Below are 14,483 nucleotides of genomic sequence, written 5' to 3'. Positions count from 1 at the left end.
CACCATTGAATTATGTGGACATGATAATTGCCACCATTGAATTATATGTACATGATAATTGCCACCATTGAATTATGTGGACATGATAATTGCCACCAGTTGATGTGAATGTTATATATCGAGAGAATGATTTTATACACAGGTTATGTGTATGTTATTTTTGTGCACAAGATATGTGTACGGTTACTATGATTTATGAAAATGGTTTCGTACAAGAGAAAGATGTACTGTATTTAAAAGATATAGCATGTACATTACAGGTGGGTATAGGATTCGGGCCCATTTGTACCATGCAGCATTTAAATTTTGTAGTCTATCAAAATGATGAATTTTGTTGTTTTAAGATAAACCTATGAACTCACCAACCTTTTGGTTGACACTTTAAAGCATGTTTATTCTCAGGTATGAAAGAAATCTTCCGCTGTGCATTTACTCATATTACATGGAGTCGTTCATGGCATATAGAGGTCAGAACCTCGCAATGGGACCAACTGTTGAAGATTTCGTCCAGATGGATTAGGACGGGTCATTTTAGTTGGTATCATAGCGGTGGTCTTAATGAACCAGGTCTTGCATTAGTGTAGCTAACTGATAGTCATTAGGATGCATTGGTAAGTCTGGACTTCGACCGTGTCTGCATGTCAAAAGTTTTGCTTATCATTTTTGTCGGAAATCATCTGTTTATCATCCTTAGGAAATTACCTGCTTATCATTCTTAGTCTAGACACATCTTACTGCAATGATTGCATGAATAGTGTATAGACAAAATTCGTATCTTAGCGTATCTGCTAATTCATATCTTAGCATATCTGTTACTGTAGACTTTGCCTGACAACTTTCGTAGATTCCTCCGTAACTTATGGGATTTTAGTATTATATATGTATATGTAAATTATGTACTGCAGGGTACTAATCTACATCCTATAATCTAATTCTTATCGAAAGTCCTTCATCTGATCGTACGAGATGAATCCCTCGACCAGTTCGAATTCCTCGGATTCCGACAGCTATTCCAATATGGAGTTTCACCTATCAGCGTCAACAGAATGAATCAACCAATCAGTCATACCCAATTCATCTGATGGAATCGTAGTCGACTTAATCAATGGAGATGCGAAGAAGGCGATCCCTTCCACCAACCGAATTTACCTCTTGGCGATGAACCTGAAACACTTACCGGCGAACCTGTTTGTAATACTATTTTCTCTCTCATTTCCCGAATATCTCGCCAAGATTATATTCTATCTAAAATTCTAAACCTTATTCATTCGCTCGTTCCAACCGACAATCACCCCGAAATAATAGAAGAAGTCAACAAACTTCGAGCTCGAAAAATAAATTTGGAGAATATGGAACAAAATGTACCAGCTTCAGCAACATCACCAGCACCAATAGTACCATCAGTAATAGCACCAGTACCATCAACAATCCATGCCTCAACATCTCATTCTGTACCTCGAGTATAATCATCATTCTACGTATCGTTCTACGTATCGTTCTACATTGATTATCTTCGTTCTTCATGACGATTAAGTAATCTCTAAATGTTTTAGAGATAATGTATTCTAGTTCTAACGGTAAACCAAATGAGTTTAATATCATAATAACTCAATGAATCCATGATTACATCTGAAGAAAATATATATGTATATATGTTTTCATAAAGATTGCAATTAAAAATTCTTTCGTACAAAGTGTTAATTGTGAAAATATTTTAACGGGTAGGTAATACCCGAGGAATATTCAGATTTCACATTAATAAGTTACAATGTACATTCTTCGAAGCTGATTCAACAGTCATTTACTATCCTACTTACAACCACTGATATACGTATCCGTTCACCGCAGAATAACCATTTTCATTCAATTTCATATTTGAATTTTGACCTATCAGAATCCAACAAGTGGCATAATGAAGAAAACATATGACAAAATAAAAATTGTTAGAAACAGACAAATTAACTATGAAAAATTTTGTTAAGAATCCACGCTAACTGTTCCTAGCTAACTGTTAATTCCGTATTACCTTTTATTTATCGCAATTTTAATTCTCGTAATTTATTTATCGTCATTTAATTCCTGTTATTTATTTTACGCACTTTAAATATCGGGACACGTATACAAGGTTTTGACATATCATATCGACGCATCTATATATATTATTTGGAATAACCATAGACACTCTATATCCAGTAATGCTGGAGTTAGCTATACAGGGTTGAGGTTGACTCTACAATAATATATATAGTTTGAGTTGTGATCGAGTCTGAGACATGTACACGGGTCACAATACATATTAATTAATTCGAATATTATATATTAAGCTATATATGAATTATTGGACTGTTAACTGTGAATTATCGACTGTGGACTAATGACATTGGACAATTAAAATGAATTAAAATATTGATTATAACATATGAAACTAAACATTTCTTCAAATTTGCCACTTGACTTCATTTTAAACGCCATTTGTATCTTGACAATTCTAATCTGCCTTCAAACCTTTCATAATTCTTGAAAACACCTCAATTGAGAGGATGAACCAACCGCACTTCATCTACAGAAGAAAAGATTGATGCATATAGTCATGCACCTGAAAATACTCGAAACCTGAGTAAACGTTTAACACGTATCTGTGCTAGCTTCTTTGGCGTTATTATTACCGAAAATAACCTTGCAACTCCTGTTCGAGATAGCTAATTTTGTCACAGCTCCAGCAAATCAACTTTGACTTTTCGATCGAAACAACCTTATTATAACCTTGATATATATATGCGTGCTCTTTTATTGTTACCAGGGAACCTTTTATATTCTACCATATTACCAGCAGACATACCAGTAATCTCGTTGCTCCTTGTTTAAATCCCTCTGACAAATCACTATATTTATCTATTGAAGTCTCATCATGTACTCATCCACATCTTGTAACAAGAATTGCCATACCAATTACCGGGAATTAGCAATCAGTATTTTGAAATCTCGCAGCGTGCCTATGCCAACAGTTATATGTGTACATATAACGTCTATCATCTGGACTTACATGCTTGAATGTGAAGTTTCTGAAAAACACCCCGAACTGCGAACTAGTCATCGAAATGCTGATGAAGCAGAAAAACCGTAAAACGACATTAATCATCGGAAGTTTTATGATAAAGAATAGTATGTTGGAAAAGCTCAGAAAGGTTAGAACTGGAAAACGGATTGAGCTAACCACGAAGGAGACCAAAGACAAATTCAAGGACCATACCCTATATTCAAAGAATCCAGGTAATTCTGGATCCGATGAAACCTTCAACGAATATCTTGCTCCGTACTCATGTTAAAATCTTGCGTAAAATCTTTCTTCATCAACCATCGAAATTAGAAATCCCAAATTATCATCATAAATATCTTCGATATTTCTGAGGTTATTTTCATAACTCTTCTTGTCCGAATTTAGTTATCTCTTCGTGCTATCCGTATTACATCATAAAGTAAACCATTTTAGTTTCTAAACTTCTTTAAAATTCGAGTTTAAATTATGAATGACTTCTGGAGTAGTGTTGGAAATTGATGTGTGAGTTAGTATAATATAATGACACTTGATCAACGTGATTATATTACAGTAAGTCATGCTGAGTTTCTAATGAAATGTGATGATTCACAGACTCTAACGTCATCATGTGCCATGTTACACGACTCTTGTATTCTATTTAAACCTCTAAAATATCAAGAAAATATTTCTTGATGATTCGGTCTTTTCCAGGGTATTCTAGTAATTTAACAAAATTAAGATCGTGCCATTTCCATTCCCTTCTTAGAACATTAACAATGTTCATTCTAAAACTTATATCTGCGAATTCTGGACCATTACAAGATATGCCCAATCGCAAGAAGAAGAAACGAAGGGACAAAGCTCCTAAATAGAAATTGGAGTATAAATTGCAGCAAATAGGAGGGAGTATTAACTGTGGATGACAATGATTATAGGAAACAGAAATATGGACATTAAAATATAAGGGGAGATATAAAGCCCGATAACAACGCATAAATTACAAATCGTGAATATCAATGTTTATCGCAACATAAAGACACGGGAGAATTAAAAGCACTATAACCCCAAGGTAATAGTCGAAGTAAACAGATTCTTCTGGCGGAAGATTGAAAGGAAGGATGATAGAAATGATAATTAGGAAAATATCAAGGATTAGAACTGGATTAAGCATTTTCACAATCTTTTGGATGCATGAACTAAGAAAGAAAGTATAGGAATGGTGAAAATAATGGAAACAGAAGAAGTTAATATATAATGGAGATATCAGACAGAGTAATCGAGGTAGATCATCGTATTTAATTATAGAGATCTTAATCTCCTTATTCGCCGAAGAATCAAATCCTTTAGATTTCGAAGGTTTTCTTTAAATCCTTTGAATTCCGGAATTCAACCAAGGCAACGTTAAAAGTTAAGACGCGCCTTATTTTCTAAAGTCAAACGTGACTACATCAAAAGTTAGATTTTTATCTCAAATTTTTGTGTCAACTTCACTCGAACGCTCCACATAATCGAATCGTTTTATCTATATTTATCAATAACGATAAAACTCTATTATCAACTTATATTCGTCATGAAAACATTTTTTATTGTTAACCATGACGACATCACTCAAATTTCGGGACGAAATTTCTTTAAAGGGTAGGTACTGTGACGACCCGGAAATTTTCGACCAAATTTAAACTTAATCTTAATATGATTTCGACACGATAAGCAAAGTTTGTAATGTTAAGTCTTAAAAATTTTGAACTATCTTAATGAATTCATTTGACCTTTGATTGTTTCCGACGATTCACGATCTTTTAAATGTAAACAAAAATGTATATATATAGATAATTATATATGTAAATAATTCTATATAATAAATTAAATATATCTACGAACTATTATGTGATTTAGTTATTATGAAAGATAACTTAAAATAACTAAAACTTGTTATTTGGAATATATAGGGTATAATTGAATATAAATGATTTCGAACATAAATTGTCAACGTTAATAAAGTATTAAATATATAATGTTGAACTTGGAGTTTAACTATTTTAATATATATATAATTAATACATTTATTTAAGAATTAAAAATTTATATTTAAAACATAATTACATATAAATATAGTAGTATGAATGTATATATGATTTTTATACATAAATATTATTATTTGTATATAGTTGTATATATATAAAATGTATAAATATTAAGTGTTCAATATATGATATTATAGAATATAATATATAATTATTGGATATGACATAACTAATAAAAGATAATATTAATGTATTAAATTTAATTACAAGTTTAAATATAATTATTATATTGATATTATTACCATTATTACTTTCATTATTATTATTAATTTTAATATTAACATTAATGTTATTATTTCCAATATATAATATATATATGTAAATTTAGATACATATAAATTATTATGATTTATTATATTATTATTAATATTATAATTGTTATTATTAATATCATTAATAATCATTATTATTATAAGTTATTATTATTAGTATTACTATAAAAATAATACAATTTACTACCATCATTATTACTATTATTAATATTAAGAATATTATTACTAAAACTATTAAAAATGTTATAATTATTGTTACTGTTATTATAAAAATGACTTATTGATATTATTATTGTTATTAATATCTTTATTATCAATAATAAGGAAATTAACAGAAATTTGGGTATTAACATATGTAATTATTTAAATTTAGATTGATGAATATCCGAATCATATATATTACAGAATCTGTTAGCCATCCCTATCGGTTATATTTTTTTTCTTCTGCACAAAGATTCCTGTCGACCATGATCACACTACAATACAACCATTGATATCAATTCACATTACAGAAACAAATTCAGTTTGGAGTCTCATTCAACTTTTATATTTTTTATATATTTATATCAGGATTGATTCTTCTTGTCGAATGCATCCAATCTATACAATAAGCAACCAATTCTTGTTACAGCATAACTCAAACACTTCCTTATTAGAATTATTTATTCTCTTCTATGGAACAACCGAACACCATCTTCCATATCACCTCTCTCTCTCTAACCATGAATCGCCACCATAAAACACCACACAACAAATTAAAAGTTGCAAACAAAACAATTACGGAGTATTAAAGTTATAGAAATAGAAACAAATTCAACAAATTTGGAACTTACTTCGTTCATTCCACTTCCCGCTACGTAAAGGCGTATCCAAAAACAAGTTATGGCTAGATCTTTAAATGAGGATGAAACGTGCCAACCCTCTCTCCATCTAGTGATCAAGAATATGAAGTTAGTTGCAACAACACGCTTTTAACAACATAAACTCACCACCACCATGGCAAACCGTCACCTTTTAACCACCTATAGTTTCTCACCATATATCCATTTAACCACTGCTGCAAACCACCATAACCTATCAAACACCACCTTAGATTATTCTAGTATTTCACTGCTATTCCACCTTCCGTTCACTGCCTATTATTAACATGAATCACAAGTAATCCGCTGCCAATTGCTCGCTTGTCCTTCTTAATCTTCTTCTGATCAAACACGTACAACCATAATCAATATATCAACTATAATCTATTCTTTTTGCTATTGATGTTACGTTGCTATTATTAACCGAGTACAACCTTTCCAACAAACTACACAACCACTATATATAATTGAATGATTGCCTGCATATAATAAATTTAAACTGCTTTTTGCATGTTACTATTCTTTTAGCCAACCTTTACCAAGCAAGAATACCCCATTTATAAAGATTATTCGGTAGTGGGGTTATAGGCGTAAATATCAAGTAGAGCATACTAATAATTTGATCAAAAAGTAATGGAATCGGGCCCAAGTGTTCACCAATATCCGTTATTTTATTCACAATATATATTTTTTTTGGATGAACCATGATATGGAGAGAGATAATAGATGCAAGATTATGATGCTACTACTCGTGATTTTTTTTACTGCAAACCGAAGTGAGATTGATAGATGATAATCGTGATTCCATGTTTGACGATGATGGAGAAAATAACAGCGTGTTTTTTTTTTGGTTAACCGAAGAAAAATGGATTGTGGTTCACTGCTATGATTAGGGTTAGTATCCAGGAATCGAATAGGTTACATGTGCAATTTGATAATGGATTGGTAGTTTAAATGGGTTGTGCATTGGGCCTCAAGTATCAACAAGATAAATAGAATTGAATCATAATATAAAACAGAAAAATCAAAAAGGGAAGAATGGTTTAGGGGTGCTTGTGTATCCAAGAGGACACGAGTTCGAGTCCTTGGAGCTGCAATACAATTTTTTTAGGCCATTTTCCTTTAAGGTAGCTTTATTTTTCTTCATATGTATTATTATTATTATTATTATTATTATTATTATTATTATTATTATTATTATTATTATTATTAAATGATAAGTATTAATATTGTTATTAAAAATTATTATCATTATAATTAATATTATTATTATTATTATTATTATTATTATTACTATTATTATTATTACTATTATTATTATTATTACTATTATTATTATTATTATTATTATTATTATTATAATTAACACTATTTTAGTATTAGTAAATTCATTATTTTAACAAACCATAAGTTATTTATATAAAAATATATCAAATACATATATAATAACTATATAAATATTACATTACTATTTTAAATAAGTAATATATAAATTAATATATACAAATGGGTTTAATTATTATTACATGTTAATTATATATGTTAATATATACAAATGATATAGGTTCGTGAATCCGAGGCCAACCCTACACTTGTTTAATGTCGTCATATGTATTTTTACTATAAAATACAGTATGGTGAGTTCATTTGCTCCCTTTTACTCTTTACATTTTTGGGACTGAGAATACATGCGCTGTTTTTTTACAACTGCTTTATTAAATGCTTTTGAAATATATTTTGAACTGCGAATACATGAAATTCTTTTATAAGTGTTTGACGAGATAGACACAAGCAAAACATTCCTCGAATGAATTTTTATGCAGACAGAAGTTCTGCGGATTATTATTGAATTATGTAGACATGATAATTGCCACCATTGAATTATGTGGACATGATAATTGCCACCATTGAATTATGTGGACATGATAATTGCCACCAGTTGATGTGAATGTTATATATCGAGAGAATGATTTTATACACAGGTTATGTGTATGTTATTTTTGTGCACAAGATATGTGTACGGTTACTATGATTTATGAAAATGGTTTCGTACACGAGAAAGATGTACTGTATTTAAAAGATATAGCATGTACATTATAGGTGGGTATAGGATTCGGGCCCATTTGTACCATGCAGTATTTAAATTTTGTGGTCTATCAAAATGATGAATTTATTGTTTTAAGATAAACCTATGAACTCACCAACCTTTTGATTGACACTTTAAAGCATGTTTATTCTCAGGTATGAAAGAAATCTTCCGCTGTGCATTTACTCATATTACATGGAGTCGTTCATGGCATATAGAGGTCAGAACCTCACAATGGGACCAACTGTTGAAGATTTCATCCAGATGGATTAGGACGGGTCATTTCATGTTCCACCATGTGAGGGTGACATCGGCAAAAGTGTGAGTGGAGTATTTGACCTTATCTTGGTCCCGACAACCGCTTATGCTAAAGACGGCCTCCGTTTGTTCGAACCATCGAGTAAGAGTAACCGGTCCCCTGGTCCCATCAAAAGTATGAGGTTTGCACCCCATGAAGGCTTTGTAGGAGCACCCTTCGCTTGAGTTACCAGCCCCTTGATTGTTGTTGTTGTGGTTGTTGTTATTGTTGTTTTTGGAGGAGTGACCGGCCATGGCCGCATCCACAGCGGTGGCTATCATCCATTGAAGGGCTTGTTCGGGAGTCTCATGGCGTGGCACACGGTGAGGAGGCATTGTTCCTTCAGGACACAAGAATACCGTTGATTAGTATTTTCAATAATACTAATCATGATATGGAATTAGGATAGAGAGAAAAATTTTCCTTGACTCGCCTTAAATTCTTTGTGTCATAATGTCGGAACGTTCATATGAGTCACCGTAATATAATTCCGGAAATTATATTACCCTAATTCATATGTGCATTCGACATTATTTCACTAAGTCAAGGTGACGCGTCAATCAAATTAAACATCATGAGATTAAGATGAAATAAGAGTAGATATGAGTAGAAACGTTCGAGTATAAATGCACAAGTAGCCAAGTAATTCCTACTTCAAGTCTATATGCGGTTGTAGTCTAGACTCACTAATGTACCCTATGACTCGGGGTTGACACCAATGAACTCTAAATCCCTACAACCAACGCTCTGATACCATCTATAGTGACCCGACAAAATCGTCATTGACGGCGCCGTCTACTTAGGTCCCGTTACGTGGTCATAAGTCTTTAAAACAATGTTCGACCATAAGTATGTCGCATTCATTTCAAAAGTAAATATGTTTCAAGGTTTACAAAGTAGTTCGACAACTAGTTACGTTACAAAGTTTAAAGTACAATTGAAACATATGCGACACAATTTAAAAGTAGCAAAAAGACGCTCCACGTATGCATGAATACTCGACATCCAAGCAAGTATCAAAAGTAATGAGCGGAAGCATGCATCACAAAACGTTCAAGGACCTGAGAAAAACATAGAAATCTGTCAACGAAAACGTTGGTGAAATCATAGGTTTAAGTAAGTAAGTACAAGTGAACCACAAGATTTGTAACATTGATATAATAGTAATACATTCCAAAAGTTAATATTCACGAGTACCCAATTATCAATGCTTAACATTCCTTCCATAGAACCCCATCACAATAGTGTTAGAACATACACTGTTTCTCGAAAATATATTTCATTCGTAAACGGTAGCGAACCGTCTGAATGAGGGTTTGTCAAACCCATATGGATCCATACAACATAAGTTCTCACTTACACCCGGCAAGTGTAACTAATGATAATCGAATTGAGGATTTTGTTCTAAACTCGTATGTAGAATGTTTGTTTTCCTGTACTTGTGTTCACTTAGTAAAAAGAAACGTTTATGTTTTCTCATCCCAAATGTAAGTTCAAAAAGAGTAAAAGTGGGACTATGATCTCACATTGAGTGTACGAGTAATAGAGTACTTCAACAAGTAAACGTGTGCAAAGATCAATGCTAGTCTTGACCTAAACAAATAGGTCGTATCAATAACGGTAAACACGATAGGTCAAAGTGTTCAATTAGTCTTATGGCTCGTTACGACTCGATCATTATAGCATGTGAATCAAATTATCAAGTTTCATGCAAGGTACAGGTATAAAAGCATGTTAGAATGATTGCATAAGTATTTGGTTAAGTTTGATTAAAAGGCAACTTTGGTCGGGTCAAAGTCAACACATTCGGGTCGGGTCCCGAACTATTTTTCTGAGGTTTTTATTCATATATAAGCATGTTAGAACAAGTTACATGTGAATCAGAGGTGCATAGCATAGCAAACATTTTTCGAATTTTGACCATGTAGGTCAGAACCCAAACACGGCAAATGCCCCGCCGCAACCAAGGAGGGCCGCGTCGCGACACTTAACGTGGTCTGGTGCCTGGTCAGTTTCAATTGTCCAAGTCCAAATCCAAACTTCATTTAAACACAAAACACAAACCGTAAACTCTTACGACACGTATCTTATATCATTGGAAAGGAAATTTGACGAGGAACATAACTAAACATGTTTCATCAATCAAAAACATCATTTACAAATATCGAGTTTCCAAATTAAATGATCAAATAAATGCTCATCATTAATGCTTCAATTTCATAAATGCACTTTGATGATTTAGGAATTAAATGCACATATATAATACGCCGTTTCGTAGGTAATTACGCATACAATATAACTAAACACTTACAAACAATATTGCATAGCATTTGGTGCATCAAAAATCCATTTTACTCCTATCAAACCCTAACCCAAAATCACAATTTTTGCAATTAAGTTTATGGAGTCCTTCTAAGTCAACCTACACCTCAAATTGAAGCTAGTGATGCTAGTAACGTAATTAATACATGCATTTATAACATCTAACAACATTTAAGCAACCAAATTCAAGATCAAACACACCAAACTTTCAAGTTCATGATAATTACTTAAACTAACTAGATCGAGCATATAAATCACATATTCTTGTTAGACTTGAGCCATAGACACTAATTAACACTTTTACAAGTAAAAATCATCAAAAACACAAAATCTAGTGATTTTAGAAAGTTACCCAAATGAGAAGTAATCGGTATGGATTTGAAGAGGAAGATGCAAGGATTCCGAATATGTAATTTGTTTGGATTGGTGCTTGCTCGATTTGATTTAGATGATGAATGTTTGGATTGGTGTTTGAGAGAATTTAGTGAAAGTATTAAAGAAAAGGAAAATGAAATGGGAAATGAAAAGAGGTGGTGGGTGTTGACTAGTCCATCTAGTCACACCTTTGATCAATTGGCGAAACTAGTCCCTCGAGTTCGGTTGCGGGTGCGTGAATTACCTAAATGAGATAATTTAGAAACGCGTATTAACGGAAGGTGTTATAATTATATAACGGACTTTAAAATAGTTAAACGGAAAGTAAACAGAAAAAGGCGGGATGTTACAGGTTAACGGTTTAGGGTTTATGGTATAGGGTTTAGTGTTTAGGGTTTAGGGTTTAGGGTTTATGGTTTAGGGTTTAAGGTTTATGGTTTAGGGTTTATGGTATAGGGTTTAGAGTTTAGGGTTTTGAGTTTAGGGTATAGGGTTTAGGGTTTATGGTTTAGGGTTTAGGGTTTATAGTTTGGGGTTTATGGTTTAGGGTTTAAGGTTTATGGTCTGGGGTTTAAGGTTTAGTGTTGATGGCTTATAGTCTAATGTGTAGGGTTTAACGTGTAAACGGTAAACCAACCCTCCAATTTATGAATATGTTGAACTTGGTTACAATATTCTAGGTTCGGCAACTTGTATACTCCAGGCTACTCTACGACGTATAAGCCATGGTCAATTTAACCAGGGTGATCAACCCCCGTTAACCCATGAATTTATAAGTAAAGTGATTGAAGAGGCAACATATGATGATAGATTTAAACAACTTCCTTGGATTTTGGCTAGCTTATCGGGAGTTCAGGGTTTATGATTTAGGGTTTAGGACTTATGGTTTAGAGTTTAGGGTATATGTTTTAGGGTACATTGTTTATGTCTTAGGGTTTCGGGTTTATGGTATAGGTTTATGGTTTATGGTTTGAAGTTTAGGGTATAACGTTTAGGGTTTATGGTTTAGGGTTTAGGGTTTGGGGTTTGAGGTTTAGAGTTTAGGGTATATGGTTTAGGGTATATGGTTAATGGTTTAGGGTTTAGGGTTTATGATATAGGGTTTAGGGTTTAGTGTTTAGGGTTTATGATTTGAGGTTTAGGGGTTACGGTTTATGGTTTGGGGTTTAGGGCTAGGGGTCTATGGTTTAGGGTTTAGAGTTTATGGTATAGGGTTTAGGGTTTAGTGTTTTGGGTTTATGGTTTGAGGTTTAGGGTTTAGGGTTTAGGGTTTAGGGTTTAGGGTTTAGGGTTTATGGTTTAGGGCTTATGGTATATGGTTTATGGTTTAGGGTTTAGGGTTTATGGTATATAGTTTATGGTTTAGGGTTTATGATTTGGGGTTTATGGTTTAGGATTTAAGGTTTAGAGTTTATGATTTAAGGTTTAGGGTTTACGGTTTAAGGTCATCTTAATGATGAGGATGAGCTTAAGGCTTATCGAACGAACTTAATGCATGTTACAATAAAATTAAATTAACATTACTTGGCATTAAAAGTTCAAATAAAACCAGTCTTAGTCTTTATGAAGTAGTAATCGGCCTTTTAGATACCGGATGAAAAATAAAAATTATATTTAACAAAATTTTCACTTAAACCGTCACGTATATATTTAAGGTAAATTACTTTAGCTCTTATTACGTTCATAATTTAATCTAATAAAATTTATTAGAAAATTTTAACTTAGAAAAAAAATATATAAAAAGTGTTAATTAAAAGTTTAACAAAATCCCAAATTTTAAATTCCCTCCTCTTATTTTCTAAAATTTTTGAATTCCCTCTTCTTATTTTCCCAAATCCCATTCTCTTATTTTCCCAAACTAGCTTAAGACCCGCGGATTCGCGAGTTTCGGTCAATAATTTTTTTAATTGAAAGAAACTTTAAATGATTTTATGTTAAAATGAAATCCAATGATGTATTTTTTGAGTTGCAGATTAAATATGTCGTTTAACAAACAATATATGAAAAAGTAAGTTGGCAAACATTTAAATAAACAAAAATTAGACTTCCAGATATAAATAAAATATTTGGTAAGACAACTTGTATATGTTGTTGTCCAATTATTTATAGATATTAGAGTATTCTGTTGTGCTAATTGTTTCTTTGACGACTTTCCCATAGATGATTCAATGTAAAAAAGCGTTTGAAGTAGTCATTCATGGTGAACACTGATGCAACTTGTTGAGTTTCTTTCAATATCCGTTGCATTTCCGTTAAACTCTTTTGACGCACTGTATCAGCCTACATAAGAAACATTAAAATTTTAGTACTGTACTGTATAATTATAATGTTGTTTATTATCGCTATAAAAGTTAAATGATTGTTTACCTTTTCAAGTAAATCAATAAAAATTGTGGATTTTCATGTTACACTTGACATGTGTGTTGCAAAGCTTGTCATAACATATTCATCACCTTTATCCACAAAAGCATTTCCTGATAATGAAGTAGATATATGTTTTTGCAAACTTTCTAACTCTCTAGTATTATCAGTTTCGTCCTTCAACAAGGTATCTTTCAATTGTAGCATTTTATTCTTTTGATCACCGTAGAGCTCCACATGAGTCATTATTAACTGTATTTTTTAGTTATTGTTTGTTAAAATTTAATGAATATTATAATTTAAAAACATAAAACGTTACTTAAAACTAAAATTAATTTCATTACCTCAATAACATCTGAAGGATGATAACCACCTATCCACATTATATGACGTGTAGTTGGTGGCATCCAACAACCATAAAGAATACTAAAGATGTCAATTTTACCTGCTGATTGCTTCATTTTAAATAGTTGATTGTAATGTGAAAATATAGCATCCAAAATTGGGTTAATCCGAGCGGCATGGAATTTGTTGACCATTTCTTTACGCAAATTATAAATTAGCACTTGATGTTCATCAAACCAATTCGAGTACACTTTTGAAAAATTTAGTGGATCTGCAATCAATTAATATGTTTCGGACGAAAAATGTATTTCAGTTATCAATGATGTAAAAATGTTTTAATTTTTTTTTTTAAGAAATGTTTTCATAATTTTACCACTATTGATATCCCCTTTCCGGAGTTCCTGTAAAGGAGTAATTCTGAATAGTTAATATAGAAGTCATGA

General features: G+C 32.0%; 1 protein-coding gene across 1 annotated transcript; it reads right to left on the bottom strand.

Annotated features, from left to right (window-relative positions):
• Positions 1-13,464: 13,464 nt before the first annotated feature.
• LOC139859252 (transcription factor TGAL6-like) lies at positions 13,465-14,234 on the bottom strand. The gene is made up of 3 exons (XM_071848046.1): positions 14,040-14,234; positions 13,744-13,947; positions 13,465-13,614 (listed from the first exon to the last, which is right to left on the bottom strand). Exons 1-3 carry the CDS (start codon positions 14,232-14,234, stop codon positions 13,465-13,467), a joined length of 549 nt encoding a protein of 182 aa, XP_071704147.1.
• Between the last annotated feature and the right edge of the window lie 249 nt (positions 14,235-14,483).

Source organism: Rutidosis leptorrhynchoides, chromosome 7, assembly GCF_046630445.1.
Source record: "Rutidosis leptorrhynchoides isolate AG116_Rl617_1_P2 chromosome 7, CSIRO_AGI_Rlap_v1, whole genome shotgun sequence".
NCBI lineage: Eukaryota > Viridiplantae > Streptophyta > Magnoliopsida > Asterales > Asteraceae > Rutidosis > Rutidosis leptorrhynchoides.
Note: the sequence above shows the minus strand (reverse complement) of the source record. Positions and strands in the feature narration are given on the sequence as shown.

Bases quoted from the DNA above. Each gene is read 5' to 3' on its own strand.
- LOC139859252 (XM_071848046.1), bottom strand. From the start codon at position 14,234: ATGGTCAACAAATTCCATGCCGCTCGGATTAACCCAATTTTGGATGCT. The intron at 13,948-14,039 runs GTAATGAAATTA...TAAAAAATACAG, and splicing joins ATCCTTCAGATGTTATTGAG to TTAATAATGACTCATGTGGA. The intron at 13,615-13,743 runs GTAACATGAAAA...TTTCTTATGTAG, and splicing joins TTGCAACACACATGTCAAGT to GCTGATACAGTGCGTCAAAA.